Genomic DNA, 17,200 nt, shown 5'->3' with positions numbered 1-17,200 from the left:
ATGTCGGACACATAACGGTTAAAGTAATGGCTGGCACACGCGCGTTTATGTGCGCTGCAGCATAGGCAATTGAATATGCACGCGTTCGTGCTTTCTTAGACGGAGGCCCACAGGGAGGCTCACCACCAAAGTGATTTAATTAACTAAGTGCACCCCACGACACGGTGGCGGCAACGTTGGGCTGGACGGCAGCAGTCGTAATTTGAATTGTGGGAATTAGAGCCACGTTCGATTCGTTTGTTGTGCCTTAATATTTGGTTTCAGGTGGTATAATTGTGAAGATAGATACTATTTCAAGGAAGATTTAACTTTGAAGCTTGGCGCCTTGTTTTGTTTTGATGGTGCTGCCGGATGGAAACGGTGGAAGAACGTCCGTTCGTCCAGCCGTGAAGGTGGGAGTCTTCCGTGTGTCGTGTGGAATAGGGGGAAAATTACACAGGCATTGTTATGAGGCACACGTGAGGGAGTGTCAGTCATGTGTCACTACTATGATACACTTATGAATGAAAACGGAGTCTTCACTAGGAAGAGGGTTGAACTAATTTCACATGTGATTGAGTAAGAATTAAAAAAAAGACACTACACCGTCTTCAGTTTTACCGGGTAGCTAACCAGACTGATAAGAGCAACGATGGACGGTGTGCAGAACAGCGTAAGGATTTCGGGTGAACTAACCAGTTCATTCGAATCTCGACGGGGACTACGACAAGGTGATGGACTTTCCTGCCTACTCTTCAACATCGCCCTGGAAGGTGTTATGCGACGAGCCGGGCTCAACAGCCGGGGTACGATCTTCACGAAATTCGACCAATTTGTCTGTTTTGCGGATGACATGGATATTATTGCTAGAACAATTTGAACGGTTGCAGAACTGTACACCCGCCTGAAACGTGAAGCAGCAAAAGTCGGACTGGTGGTGAATGCGGCTAAGACAAAGTACATGCTGTTAGGTGGGACAGAGCGAGACAGGACAAGCATTGGCAGCAATGTTACGATAGACGGGGATACTTTCGAGGTGGTAGAAGAATTCGTCTACCTCGGTTCCTTGCTAACGGCTGACAATAACGTGAGCCGTGAAACACGAAGGCGCATCATCAGTGGAAGTCGTGCCTACTATGGGCTCCAGAAGAAACTGCGGTCAAAAATGATTCACCCCCGCACCAAATGTACCATGTACAAGACGTTAATAAGACCGGTGGTTCTCTACGGACACGAGACATGGACGATGCTCGAGGAGGACCTCCAAGCACTCGGAGTTTTCGAGCGACGGGTGCTAAGGACGATCTTCGGCGGCGTGCAGGAGAACGGTGTGTGGCGGAGAAGGATGAACCACGAGCTCGCTGCACTTTATGGCGAACCCAGAAAGTGGCCAAAGCCGGAAGGATACGATGGGCAGGGCATGTTGCAAGAATGCCGGACAACAACCCCGCAAAGTTGGTGTTTGCTATCCATCCGGTTGGTACAAGAAGGCGTGGAGCGCAGAGAGCACGATGGGCGGACCAGGTGGAACGTGATCTGGCGAGTGTTGGGCGTGACCGACGTTGGAGAGCTGCAGCTGCAAATCGAGTATTATGGCGGCAAATTGTTGATTCAGTATTATCATGAATTTGATGTTCACTAAATAAATGAATAATAACTACACCGTCTTCAACCAGAGGTTGTACAGACTGAACAAGCACTAACATATGACAACGGACAGCACACACAACACCCAGTTGCCCAGTGGAGAATTTTTCGTTTGACGGAGCGGGAATCGAACCCACACTCCGAGGCTTACGGAACGCCTAGATGACTGACGCCTCTAGCCGCACGGCCACGAAGCCCACACTTTTTTCGCTTATACATGAATGAATAAACGTGGAGGAATTCTCAGAAGAATCCCAGGAGGAATCCACCAAGGAAACCCAGGAGAAAACTCAAGGAGGGATCCCTGGAGAAATCTCTAAAGTAATTCCTAGATAAATTATCATCGAAAATCCTAGAGAAATCCCTCGTGAAATTTCTTAGGGAATTCCTGGTTCCATGGCGGAGTCTCAAGAAAAATCCCTGAAGAAATTCTTAGAGATCCCTCTCGAGAAAGGAGTATCTGAAGGCATTATCAAATCCCTGAAGGAATTTTTGGTTCAATACTCGGAAGGAATCTTTGAAGAAATCCTGAGAGGAATTCCTGAAAAACAATCCTGGAGGAATATGAATCTCTGGGGGAATACCAAGAAGAATTCTTAGACAAATCCATTGAGGAATTCCTGGGGAGATATCGCTGGAGAAATTTCTAGAGAAACCCTAAGCATTTTCGGGAAAACCGAAGAGGAATCTCTAAAAAAACTCAATATGGTTTTATATATATCTCCAGATAAGCCCTGGAGAAATTAGTAGATAAATTATAGGAGAAATTTCTAGATACGTATATACTTGAAGGTATCTCTAGAGGAACTGCTGGATAAATCTGTATACCTGGAACAGCACCTTGAAGAATGTCTATATAAATCTTAGGAAAAATCTCTGGAAGAAGGAACCCCAAGTGAAATTTTGATAGGAGCCCATGGTGAAATTCCTGCAGGAATCCCTATCCCGACGTCTCCACTAGACAGAAATGTCTTGCTTTTTTGCGGACAGGTGTGAAAATTACAGTTCAATATTTTTAACAAAAAAAAAAGAATTTTAAAGTCGGTCAAACTGGTTTAAAAGTTGTTTTTTTAGGGACACCCCATCTCACGCTAATGACGGGATTAGTTGAATATTTTCGATTAACTACAAACCCATCAATTCCATAAGAAATTTCACGCTTCCAAATTCACCCCATTCGAAAACAAGCGATTGCCTTCAGGAATTTCCAATAGATTCTTTCTAGGAATTTCTGAAGACATACTTAGAAGAATCCTTGAAGGAATTCCAAAAAGATATTGTTACGACCAAAATGACGGACCAGTCTAACAACAGCAATCACGGTTGGTGCTAACGGTCTTCAACCACCCATCAACGTGCCGACAACGTTTTTTTTTAGTTTTGTAAGAGTTATTACTCTTGGATTTGTAAGTTTTTTTATAACGTTCCTCAATCCTCATAAAACCATACCCATACTACCAGAGGGTAGACTAGAATATCTAAATCATATCACAAATCGAACAATTTTTTGCTCTCAAAGCTCGATGTGAATTTGATGTGTTATTCAAAAATGTAATGAATAACGCACGAATAACTCAAAGTAATATAATATCAGTTGTTGTTCTTATCGAAATATCTGAAAATTTCTACATAAGAACTGCAAAAACTTGTAAACCTCAAATGCATTGTTTTATGATTATCGTGAAAAATTTTCCCTGACCATCAACAAAATTCCCTAACTTTCCCTGTTTTTCCAGGTCCAGAAATAAATTCCCTGACATTCCCTGACTTTCCAAGTTTTTTCAGGTAGTCGACACCCTGCTTATATCAATCAAACTAATATCAGTTATTGTTTTTCAGTGATTCTCTCGATACGATAATAACTGAATATGCTATTCATAAGCTTTCCGCCTACTCAAGAAGACGCGTGATTCTGACTTTATTCCCAATTCCGAAAATGCAGAAATTTCGACGTTCAGTGTCGCGATTTTTCGGGCTTTGCTTCAACAGAATCTTTGGAGAAATTTCTAGCGAAATCCCTGGAAAAATCTCTAGATAAGTTCCTGGTTTACTACTTTACGAATTCCTGGTGCAAGTCCTGAAAAATCCCTGGATGAATCTTTAGAAAAATCACTGGAGAAACTCTTAGAGAGAAGTCCCTAGGAGAATCCCTAGAAGTAAGGAATTGCTGGATAAATCCAAGGAAGTATCTCTGGAGAAGTGTGAATCCTTAGAGGAATCGCAGGATAAATCCCAAGAAGAATACCAGTACGTATCCGTGGAAGAAATCCTGGATATTTTTTGAAAAATACCTGGGGAGACATCGTTGAAGAAATCCTTATATGAAAATCCGTGGATTCTTAGAAAAATCACTGGAGAAACCCATAGGCATATCCCTGAACAAACCTCCAGAACAACCCCTGGAAAATCTATGAGGAAAATTCTGCACAAATCCCATGAATTCCGGAGAAATCCAGAGAGGGATTCCTAGATACTACCCTATAGTAATTCTGGAACAAAATCTTTTGTAGTAATCCTGGAGGAATACCAAGGAATTTTTGGATAAATTATTCTATAAATCCTTTAAGAAAACTCCAGAGGAATAACTAGAGAATTACTGGAGGAAATCCTCAAGGCATCGTAGGAGAAATCCCAAAAGATATTCCCGACAGAAATTATGGTAGAATTTGTGGAGTTCAAAAGTAACGAGATATTTCCTGATCACGTAATTCGCATATGAAGGCAATAGACATCAACTGAAACTAATAGGGTAAAAGCACTAGACTTCGCCACTGCTCTAGTCTTCGCCCCCTCCATACAAATTTATTTTTTTATGTATGAAGTGGCAAAGATTAGAGCAGAATTTTAGGGGGGCGAAGTCTAGTGTTTTTACCCTATTGCTTATAGAATGGCGATACTGAGTGGCAACAAATGTTAAGAGAAAAAGGCTGACCAAATCGGGTCACATTTAAAGTATTACTATATCTACAACTCAATAACTTTATAAGGAGACATGCACAAATGACATATCATTTCAGGGGGTTTGGGAAGTCTCTTATTGCCGTTGCATTTTTATTAGTTATGGACAAACATGCTACGAGAAGCATGCTAGTATTTAACAAGACAACAGGGTTAGTCTCTTAGATATTAAGTTATAAGTCTTGTATTGTCGAATTATTTTATGAAGTCGAATTTTTATGTGCAATCAATAAACCGCGAATTCGAAGCCATAAGTGCCTTCTTGTTTCGTAAATCAGTCTACCGATCGCACTTGCAACTTCCTTCAAAAAGTCACAAACAGTCTTGCTCCGCGCGAAAATAGATAAGATAAACAATCTATCCCAAACGATACACATGACGCCACAATCGAAGAATAATAGGTATGTCTTGCACAAACCTACACCTTTATACATGGATTCAAAACGAATCGAAGAATGTGCAAAAAGCATGTTCCTCCAAAGTACTGCCAAGCTGACTGGCCGTGAAAAATACACTCACCCAAACCCTGCAATACATTCGTCAGCTGCCACCAGCAGCAGTCGCAGCTGCCTCGAACCATAAGACCATGCTATGGGAAGGTATATGGTACGAAACGAATTCGAGTAGTATTCCGAAAAGAGAAGAAAATGGAATGCACAAAAGTCCACCGTAGGCAACCGATGCGCCACCTGCCTTCCAGTAGCCTAAACTCTTGCTTCTTTCATTCCCCACCGGATGCAATCGCGTCGGTTAAGAGAACCGTAAAGGAATCGATTGTCGACAACCAAATGATAAAATGAATCTATTCATCAGCTGCTGGGTACTTACGGAAATAGTTGAGGGCCTCGCGTGTCTGCTCGGTGGTCAAGCCCAGACCTTCCTGGGGGATCGGTAGCGCCGGATAGTTGACGAACCAGTCCTGGTTTTCGTAGCCACCGAAGGTGGTGGTCGTGTCCGCTCGGACCTTGTAACGTGGTATCTGCTCTTCCAGGAGCGAGAAAAGCTCCACCTCCGGCAGATTATCCGAGCTGCATACCTCTGTTGGGATGGAAGAGAAGAAGAAGGCGGGTAGATGAGTAAATTGGAGGCGTCTTAGTGTAATTATTAATTACACATAGCAAAATGAAATGAACAAAGAATAACGAAAAAGTAATAAACATAGCAAAAGGATGAAACAAACTTAAAAATCGTAAATTGAAAAACAAAGAAATGAATGAACAAAACAAAAACTAAGCAATAAAGAATCGACAGTTGATTCGAAGAACATATGTCACTTTATTTATTTATTTTGTTACCTTTTCATTGTTCATTCAAAACTATTATTTTATTTACTGCTTTCATTACTGTGCTCCGAAGCAGTAAACGATAATCGCTAGAATTGAGGCACATATCTATTTCACGCTTGGATGAACTTGAGCTGCGAGTTATTTGTATTTTCCTTTTTCCGATTCGAGATCAAGAAGTGTGTTTTGTTGTTTTTGACGTATCGGACAACAAGTGGATGTATGCATGAACCGCCCATGGTATCAGATCGTAGCGGGGCCTATTCGAATCAAGGTCCAGTCCTGTCGATTCACCGACCGGCATGCTAACCGTAATCATCAACATGTGTCTAGTGTATATAGTTTTGTTCGACATCATTTCGCTTGCACACATACCGTGCTATTGATACTAGATCCGACGTGACTAGCGGAGATGCCACTTCCTCAACCAGGCGTGTAAATGCCGATTAGTGAAGGTTGCGTTTTCACGATTCGGTGAAATTTGTTACAAATCTTGATAGACTGGTGTATGGATTTCACGATTAGAAGCCCGCTCCAAATTGAACATCCGTCACGCTTTCGAGAGGAAATCTCCTTCAAACAAGCGTGAACGGGTTCAAGGTTGGATATTGATTGACATTATCACTTTCGGGCATGCATGACAAACAACACCTTCAGTTGGACGCCAACTGTTGTTTAAATCTGCTCGGTGGGACGTCGTCGTTGGTCTTGATGCAATGGAAAGTGCAGTGCTTGAAAAAATGACGCAAGCTTAGATGTCAACTGACATTTGCGGGGGTGCAAGATGAGGAACATATGGTTGAACTACCTCATACACATATTTTCAGATCGACGACGCAACGACGCAAAAAAGATGAATGTTAACGTCTAAATATACTCAAGGTGCTTCAGGTATTCTATATAGTACTGAACGAGTTATTCGGCAATGTTTCCATAAACCAAACATCAAAATCCATAAACAAATATCAAAAGGTCATATTACTTATCAAAGTGAATCCTGACCCAACGATACCTTCCCTAATAACAAACACTCCTTCCTGCAGCCTTTGGTGGAGTCGCAGCGGTAAACGCGGTCCTTCACTTAACAAAGGTTGGTACTAATATTCCTTCCCTTTCCCAATCTGACTGCAAGGACGTGGCCGGCGCCGTTATTGTACTGTAAAAGAGAATCTCTGAAGCGTGCACAGTGAGAATGTTGACCACTCCCAGTCAATTATTCAGTTGATTCATTGCGCAACTGTCATTGGTTTGGGTCAATCACGGAGTAGCAACCATAGATATGTGCAGTCAGTCTAAGCTAAGCTAAGCTAATGTTTCCATAAACCAATATAGGCATGTTTTTATAAAAAACTTCAGCGCTCTTTCGAATTCCAAACCCATGGCGAGGCTATTGAAAGTTGTGTTTAGTTTTGTTCTGTTGTATGTATTTTGAAATCATCTGAATCAATAATTTGCAAAAAGATCTTTGGCAGTGGCCGGTATCTTGGGCACTTTTTCGCTATAACTCAATCAATTTCAAACCAATTGACTTAAAATTTTGTACACGGCTTGATACTATACGTATCTCATCGCGTTCTAAAAATTGTATCATTTGGTTCAAAATTGACTGAGTTTTAGCTGAAAACTGCCTAGAATAGACGCACTGTCGAGATGGTTCCACTTCCCTATGTAATGTATTGAGATCATACTAGTGGCCCTCTTAAGAGTTTTTTTTTTACAATCATGATGAAATCAAATCATAATATTTTTATTTGACTAAATATATTTTTGATAACATACTACAAATGTTAAAGATTGGAGATGATGATGATGATGATGATGATGATTGTGTACCCACCATCAGCGCAAGGATTACCTATGGCTGCAGAGTCATACCGGAAGGGAATGATCTACCTGATGGTTTGTTGTAGCAGGGTAAGCTAAATTTACTGGAGACCTTCGGAAGACAACACGATGGTTGTTATCTCGTGACAAAGTCTGGCCACCCCACGAACATTTGTCCAGAAACCAGTTCATTTAGCTTCCTTAGGCTACCCCTCCCAATATCCCAAGTATCATATGATTTGAATATATTTAATTATATAATTGACCAATTACCTGATTTTACCTGAAACAATAAATATTATGATTATGATACATAGAATGTTAATTGACTTACATTACAATTTCACCATTATTTACCTGAACAGCGCTGAAACAAATCGTTATTTTATTAAAGTTGAAGTTAAAATCAAGCAAATAACACGGAAAAATTGTATATTAGTAGTGAAAAACAATATACAAAAATAAAACAAAATACAGAAAAGTAAACCAAATTTTGATCTTATAATTTTCCTGCATTTAAACCAAGCTGGAAAATTACGAAATCAAAATTGGTTATGGTAGATCTTACGCCGTAACGCACCATTATAAGGTGATCTACCCACGTTACGGGTAAATGTTAAAGATTGGAGATGTCCATAAAATATGAAGATAAAAAACCTTGTTTTTGAAACTTCCTCCCTTTTCCTTACTTTTCTCTACTTCCTAAGAGAGCAGAATTAGGAATGTTATATTAGTTTACAGCATAAGGAATGTTGTATTAGCTTTCTATTTTATACAATGATGCGCGTCCCTGGAAGAAAATTTTTAGCAAAGTTTACTTAAGAAGAAACTTCAGAGGATACAAATATGGCTGCTACAATGGCCGACTTTAACCCCTACTCACTATTTCAAGAGCACCAATCTTAAAAATTCGTAAACAAATTCGCTCGATTTGGAAAAGCTGCCTCTTTTTGCAAGTGAGCAAAGCCAGGATAAACAAGTGCGGCTTGGGTCGATGCTTCGTTCGTCAGATTTGTGCTTCTAAAGTTTGTATGCAAAATTGCAATGGGATGTTTCACCTTAAATTGTTTTATTACACCAAACATTTGTGCATTTTAAGGATATAGAATTTGTGTATTGCAGTATAACAATAACATACATACATTTTTTACATGAACAATAAGAATGGCTGATTTATTCAACCAGAAATTTTGAGATAAAATTATAAGGAAAACCAGCAAAGTTCCTCTCAAAATTCATCGAAAATTACAAAGATTAAAAAGCAACACAAAAAATTAAACCAACATTTGAACACAGAGATATATGTTCAAAATTGGGGCCGAACCAATTGGGTAGTGGCTGCTATTTTCAGAAATCACTAGAAGTTTTCCTCCAAGAATTACAAAAAATTCGGAGTCCTCAACAACGGGAATTTCCGCTTAGCATTCACCAAGGTTTTTTTTGCCTTAAATTTTTCTATAGCTGCCATGAAATTCCCAACCAAATTGACCATGTTAAATATATGGCTTAAGATTGTTGGCAAGAAAAATAAATAAATCTACATGATTTTAGCATGTTTAGCAATCAAATTGAAAGACCCACGCAATTGGACGCGTTTTATTGATTGTTTTGTGAATCGAAGTTCAGCGTTTGTACGTTGCCGTGGCACCATAGATACAATGTTTCATATTCACTCGAATTCAAGCATTGTCGGAGTGATATTTTGCGAGATGTTTGGGTAGATCACTCACAACATTCGCTCTCTTAGAACCTAATGCTCGGTCATGCAAGACATTCAATTTTCTCTTTTTTTTAGAGAACGGAGGACTACCGTTCTTTTCAGACGAACAACAGTCCAGTCATTCTCTTCTGAGAACTAGTTCTCCGGAACCGTTCGCGAACGGTTCGCTCATGTTTTGTAGAAGTGAGGCAATAGCTTTTTTTTTAGTATTATCGAGTATACAACTCATGTATATTCTTAAGTGCGTAGCCGTCGCTAGAACAAAACAAATTGAAAAATACGTTTCGCTTCCTCCCAACTTTCACAGCTCAATGTCAATCTATAATATAACGCCTACAAGTCATGCAAACAAGCGAACTGTGCCGCTTCTCCTTCAGAGTAATCAACATATAATCGCTTGGATCGATCGCATCACCGATCAAAAGTGACCCTTAGATCTCTCACATTCTACCCTACCAACAAACAACCCATCCGCGCTGGCTGTGGGGACGAAGAGTGCTCTCGATCTCTAGTAGCAACAATCGTCAAACTCTGACATTCCTTTCCCTTCTTCAATAGACTGTAAGGACTTGGGCGAAGCCGGTATTGATCCTCAATGTATGAGCTGCTTAAATTGCACTTCGAGAATAAGTGAAGTGTCTCAGCTCCACCAGTTCAGATCAATCACGGAAGAGCATCCATTATGAACAGGTGCAGTCGGCCTACGCCAAGCTATAGCGTATCAAACAATTTTCCGTACAGCTTTTTCCGCCAAAATAATGTTTCATTCAAATGTTTATATCTTTTTTATATGTCGATCAAAAACACTGAAATTTAAACCAATGAAAAACTATATATATTGAAGCTTCATTGATAAAATTTTGAGCGAGATCGAATAAATGTTCAAGGGATCACTTACACATGAAAATTTGACACGCAATCTTGTTGATTTGTTTACAACAAAAAATAAAAAAATATGATAAATCTGCTTATGTGGTTGACGATGTTTATAAATTTATCATATTGTGCACATATAATCTGCCCAACTGTTTCCACTAATAAAAGTGAAATAATTGAACAACAAATGCATAGGACCAACTCTGCATATGTAGTTTAGTAGGTCCTGTATAAAAATATTACAATAAGAGAGTTTTAAGAAGTTCTGAATTCGAAGTGTATCCCTATGAGCGATTTTTTTAATACTTTGTTGGATATAAGTTACTGCGACCAGTTTTAAGATCTATTGTGACAAATGCCCCAGTTTTATTTAGGAAAGTGAAAAATGACGCGTGTTTGGGGTAGTTGCGAAGGGGACCGCGATCGAGTGGCATTGTTCGAAGGAAAAAGAGAAAAATGACGCGTGTTTGGGGCAGTTGCGATGGGGATCTCTATTGCGTTGCATTGTTCGAAGGAAAACGTTAGAAATGATGCGTGTTTGGGGCAGTTGCGATGGGGATCTCGATCGCGTTGCATTTTTCGACGGAAAAAAACGAAAAGTGACGCGTGTTTGTGGCAGTTGCGATGAAAATCTCGGTCGCGTTGCATTGTTCGAAGGAAAAAGTGAAAAGTGACACGTGTTTGGGGCAGGTGCACATTGTCCTTCCTCGTGAAGTGAAAAAAATGGAACGGTATTGCAGAAAATTGAATCAGTTAAGGAAAAGTTGCGCTCATCTGACGACATGGAACTGGGTGAGATCATTCCGAGTTTTTTTTCTTTACATACTAGAAGAAGTTGGGGTAATTTCGTCAATACGTTTTCTTGAGGACTTCTGGAGTCTGTAATATCTGCAAATAAATCTTATAGTTCTGGTGCAGGCCTAATAATGAAGCGATAAAAATGTTAGAAGAAAGTGATTGCATTTCACAACAATCATTGAGCTAATTTAAAATAATTGGCTTAATTACCTCAACGGCTGTCGATCACAGGTAACACAAGGGACTACTCTTAGTAAAATACATAATTGTCGAAAATAGCTATAATCAAGGTTGCGACCATTCATTCGCAAAGATTTACATTAATTTGCTATTATCTCAGTTCAGAAGCATGCTACCGAAAAACAATGTATGGATGAATTTAACCTTGTAGTTTTATCTGAAAGTTTGTCGAATAACATTGGGGTCCCAAACGTATACCAAAGTCGTGAACGAGCTGCGAAGGCAACTCTCCACGCGGTGAATGTAAATTTCATTCACGCTGTGGAAAGTTGCCTTCGCAGCTCGTTCACGACTTTGGTATTCGTTTGGGACCCCAATGTTATTCGACAAACTTTCAGATAAAACTACAAGGTTAAATTCATCCATACATTGTTTTTCAGTAGCATGCTTCTGAACTGAGATAATAGCAAATGAATGTAAATCTTTGCAAATGAATGGTTGCAACCTTGGCTATAATGAAAGTTTATTCTCCGTATACTCTAAGTTCAATACTGTGTTAAACGCGCGACTATTTCCGTGAGTCTGTCGGTCTTCTCGGTAAGGAGATAGGGACGCGAATATTGAGTGCGAAATCAGAAGCGCTCGATAACTTTCGTGGGAAATTCCACGTGGGGATTCCACGGTTTCTAGTAACAATGGTTGTCGAACTAACAGTCCTTCCCTTTCCCGATGATCGTAAGGACGTGCCGGGTGCCGTTCTTGGCTTTAAAATATTGAACTCTCGAATCGTGCATATTGAGAGTGTGTAGCTAGTCCCAAGCACCATTCATTGGTTCTCTGTGAAACTACGATTGTTCTGGTCAATCACGGAGTAGCAACTACGATGTGTACGGTTATCTTTGCTTTGCTTTGCTTTGGAAACAGTTGTTGTTTGTTTGTCAATTACTAGGGATTTTAACCTTTTATGGGTCATTTATCCCGTCTTTGGAAATAGTGTCTTTATACTTATTTTATTTATTTTTTGTTTTGTTTAGAGAGACTACCGTTCTCGGCATTCGTCTCTTATATACTTATTTGAATCTAAAAATTCGATGTGAACGTTTGCATGGATGATGATTTTTATTACTAGCCAAAATACTAGTTATTTTAAGGTTGCAGCTCAAATTCCTTAACAATCGAATCGCTAGAAAAAGAGATTTTGATCCCTAAAAATAATTATTTTGTATGGAAAACGGCTCTGTCTTTATACTTATTTCACGATACACTGCAAACAAGTGAATAAGGGAGACTGATTATCATACTCTCTGGCTAACAAGGAGGATAAGAGAACAAAATCAAATAAATCAATAAAAACAATCGGAAACAAACATGAATTTGTATATGTGAGAGGGAAAGCTAAAATAGGTATCAGAATTGTAAAAGTTGTAATTTCATTTACCAGAGGGCGCTTGGAAACGATAATGAGATTGTAGTATGATTTTTCTATGTCTCGAAAAGAAACAGAGCATTTTTATAGCTTAATCAAAAGTTGAGAGCTTGTAACCTTGGCCGCACTAGACGGTCGCCAGCGAAAAAGTATGTATAGCAAAAGGGTAAATGAGAAGATACAGTAATGATGTCTGTAGCCAGAAGCCATTGTCGCAGACTTTCGATATCTGACAGAGGCATTTAGTTGCAAATCTTTATTTGGGTGCTATCTATATGCTCTAGCAAGAGAAAAAATCTTAGTTTAACTTCTTGGACCGTCTTTCCACGTGGTCGCAATGCCTTACGTTGTTGTTGGGACCAAGGTTAGGAGTCTCGTGAAATCAACTCTGATGCTAATTGGTGAAAAGGCGTGCATCATTGTATCTGTATATCAGATACTGCTCGAGGCGTGCTCTACCACTTCAAATTAACACAACACCCAACGCATCATCATCGCGGTGACTTCATCACATGCCCGCCCTGGTCGAATTTATTTACAATCGCGCACCACTCTTCCCCGTAGGTATCATACCACCATACAACAACAATCAATCGGTATGTAACAAGAGATGACAAATGTGGAAACACCGAGCACATGTGCAAGATTTAATAACCTTCAAAGACTGATGTGGAAAAAGAACACTCACCGGTACAGCAGCCCACGTCCCGTTTCTCCACCACCTTGGTGCACTGGATCTGTTCGGCGGCGGCTGCATTTCGGTAGGCCTGCTGCATCAGCAGCCGCTTGGTCGGTAGCCCTGGCAGATGCTTCTGGATTGTCGCCTGCGTTACAGGACTCAGGGGGGTCCTGGCCCCACATTGTGAGGCAGCAGCCAGCTTGGACTGGTAATGTTCCTGAGCGAGAGAAACAGAGAAAAAGAAGAATGAAAAAAGCTGTGCTAAAGGGGAAGGTCATTTGCTAATGCATATCACTGTCAATGTCAAGGTTGTCTGGGTGAAGGCTGAAGAGATGAATGTTACGGACTACCTAATCGAGTTGTTGGTCAGCAGTTTTTAGAAATTAAAACACGTCAGACCGTCTGCGAAGTGTCGTCTACCGGCGGCGTTGACGTGGGAATAAAAATAATCTTTTCGTGGGAAAAGGGAGCAATGGATGGGACGGAGTTTTCATTTTCGCTTGTTGCTTTTCTCGCGTGCCAAAAGGGTTGTGACATAATTTCTCACAGTTTGGCATTTGTAGAAATAAAGCATATTATACACTCCCGTTCAAAAGTTTGGGGTCACCCCCTCAAAAACATGTCATTTTTTTAGGCCCATATCTCCGCCAATTTGCGTCCGATTTCAAAACCCTAGGTTTCATTCAAAAGATAATAAATCAAAGAAACTTTGAACATGATTTAAAAGAAACTTTTTCAAAAAAAATTGTTTGTAAACTTAACCCAAAGTTGCCAAATTTTGTAAAAAATGAATATAAACTTACGGCAGTGTCGCTGGAAGTTGGGTCGACCAAATTTAGATGAGAGCGGTAATATGACCCATTTTCTATTAGCTTTCAACTGCTTTTTACAGAACTTAGCTAAAAAATCTAGAAAAAAAGTTATTAAGTAAATTAATCCTTGATGTCATCGACCAAAAGTTTGGGGTCACCCCTCAATATGATGTATCGGCCAAAAGTTTGGGGTCACTTTTGGAAAAGTGATTTGGTGATATCTTCGTCATCTATAGTTCAATTTTAATTATTTATGGCTCATTTCAAAGATAATTAACTAAATTTACATTTGATGTCTTCAACTTAACGTATTAAACGATTTTTGTGTATAAAAATGTTATGTAAAGTTAGCACATTTTACCACGCTTCAAAATATGAGGCAACTTTACGTTAAGTTTTAGTATGTAAATTTCAACAAATATGTGTGGTTCGATGTATATGCAGTAAGTATCATTCATTTTGTTTCAAATAAACCAAGGAGAATTAAAATTGAATGAAAGATGACAAAGATATCAACAAATCACTTTTCCATGTTTTACGATAGTGACCCCAAACTTTTGACCGATACAGCATTTTGAGGGGTGACCCCAAACTTTTGGTCGATGACATCAAGGATTAATTTACTTAATAACTTTTTTTCTAGATTTTTTAGCTAAGTTCTGTAAAAAGCAGTTGAAAGCTAATAGAAAATGGGTCATATTACCACTCTCATCTTAAAATTTGGTCGACCCAACTTCCAGCGACACTGCCGTAAGTTTATATTCATTTTTTAGAAAATTTGGCAACTTTGGGTTAAGTTTACATACAAAATTTTTTGAAAAAGTTTCTTTTAAATCATGTTCAAAGTTTCTTTGACTTGTTATCTTTTGAATGAAACCTAGGGTTTTGAAATCGGACGTAAATTGGCGGAGATATGGGCCTAAAAAAATGACATGTTTTTGAGGGGGTGACCCCAAACTTTTGAACGGGAGTGTACATGTGGCCAAATATACAGATTGTGGTGAAGCTTGATACCTAAGAGTTACAACGTAGACAGGAGTATTTTCACATTCCAAGCCAACGTTGCAAAAATACATCTTCTGGGCGTAACGTCTCCACTGGAACAAAGTCAGCTTCTCAGCAAAATGTGTTCTATGAACAATTCCACAGTTTTTAACTGAGAACATCTTCTGCCAATGATAATTTTGCATGTGAATATCATGTGGCAAGCACGAAGATACTCTATGGCCATGGAAGCCAACGAAATTTCCATTGCAAAACGTTCCTGGATCGACTGGGAACTATATGGGCTATATGGGCCACAACAGTAGGTGAGCTTCATTCCTCCAAACCACTTGAAACTCTCCTGAAAGTACTTGAAACGAAAACGCTCTGAAACATCCCTGAAAGCTAACTGAAAACTTCGTGAAATTCCCAAAGCTCACTGTAATCACCTTAAATCTCCTAAAGTGCTTCGAAATGCCATGAAACCTTTTTGAAACCTGAAATACCTAAAACTCTTCTTGAAACCACTCTGAACATCCCTGAAACCTTCACGCAAAAAAATTCGTTCCGATATACGTGAACTCTCAGTCACTGCAACGGGAACAAACGGGAACTATGCATAGCAACGATAACAACAATAAGAAATGTACACCGAGAAATAGATATCACGGTTTCTAGAACGCCCATATTGGCATGGCAGCTGGAACTAGTTCCAGTTCACGGTGTATATTTGCTTGTTCTCATACCTATTGAGAACTTCCTGAAACCCTTCGCGTCCTATCCCGCGTCTCGTTCTATGTGTACCTCAGAAACGCTCTATGAAACGCCTTGAAGTCTCCCTGAAACTCCCTTGATATCCCCCTAAAACCCCGGGAATACCTCCAAAACGCCTTGAAACCTCTCTAAAACATCCCTGAAGACTCATTGAAGCAGGTGAATTTGTTTTAATTTATTGTAGAAAATTTAATTTAAGAGAATGCAAACTCAATAGAAATTATACGAAATGACTGGCTCTAGATGTTCAGTGGATAATTTTCATTTCCGGTGTTGGATCACCTCCAAAGTACCTGGAGCGATTCGAACTATTTTCAATAAAAAAAACAATAACTAATTCTTTATTACACTACAAAATCTAACCTATCTTTATTACTAACAAAATTATTCCTGAACATGAGAAAAAAGAAAACAACAACAAGGTCGGTAAAGTAGAAGATATGATTTGTCTCTACCTTGGCTGTTTGGAGGTACGGTTCATTAATGTAATAGGGCACTGCACGCTGCGGTTGCTAGGTTAATTTCATTTAAGTCTTTGAAGTTTCATGACCTTGTTCACGATTCGGACTTCGGAAAATTCGGAAGTTTATTTAAGATTCCTTCAGCAGCTTCATCTAGGATTCATTCAGGAGTTTCCTCTGAGATCCCTAAAGCGATTTTATCTGGAATTCCAGGATTTCACCAGAAAGTACTCCAGGGATAATTCCACAGATTATTTCCAAATTTCTTGAGAAATATTTTCTGGGGATTTCTCCAGAAGTTCCTGGATTTCTTTTAAAATTCCTTCCGAAGTTACTTCCGACATTCCGTGGTTTCTCCAGAAAGTTTTTCTAGGTTTCTTCTAGAATGTGATTCCTCATGGAGCACCACATGAGTTTCTTGTTGAGGTTTCTTCAACATTCATGGTTCAAGGGATTCTTCCAAGAGTTTCTTCTGGGATTCCTAAAAGATTTCTCCAGGAACTCCTTCCAAAATTATTTCTAAGGTTACCTCTAAGATTTGAAGAAATTTCTTTCTGGATTTCTCCAGGAATTCCTCCCGAGATTGTACTAATAGTTTCTTCGGAATTATATCTTCAAAAGTTATGTTTCCACAAGAAATGCCTGGAAAATGGATTCCAGGAAGGCACTACAAGATAAAAATCAGAAGGAAATCTGGGGATTTTTTTGTAAAGCTGCTTCATGGAACTCCTGTAGGCATTTTATAAGAATTTCTTAGAAGAGTCTAGGAAGAGGAATTCTATAAAAAAAAACTGAAGAA

General features: G+C 39.4%; 1 protein-coding gene across 1 annotated transcript in view; it reads right to left on the bottom strand.

Moving 5' to 3' along the window:
- The window catches only part of LOC115255312 (uncharacterized), a 115,782-nt gene that overhangs the window by 51,240 nt on the left and 47,342 nt on the right, over positions 1–17,200 (bottom strand). Inside the window, exons 2-3 of the mRNA XM_062850154.1 lie at positions 13,380–13,587; positions 5,413–5,622 (exon numbers count right to left, since the gene is read on the bottom strand). Of these exons, the coding sequence (XP_062706138.1) occupies positions 5,413–5,622; positions 13,380–13,587 (418 nt within the window). The remainder of the gene's footprint in view (positions 1–5,412; positions 5,623–13,379; positions 13,588–17,200) is intronic.

This window comes from Aedes albopictus, chromosome 2 (genome assembly GCF_035046485.1).
Source record: "Aedes albopictus strain Foshan chromosome 2, AalbF5, whole genome shotgun sequence".
In the NCBI taxonomy this organism is placed as follows: Eukaryota; Metazoa; Arthropoda; class Insecta; order Diptera; family Culicidae; genus Aedes; species Aedes albopictus.
This window is presented reverse-complemented; position numbering and strand designations above follow the sequence as displayed.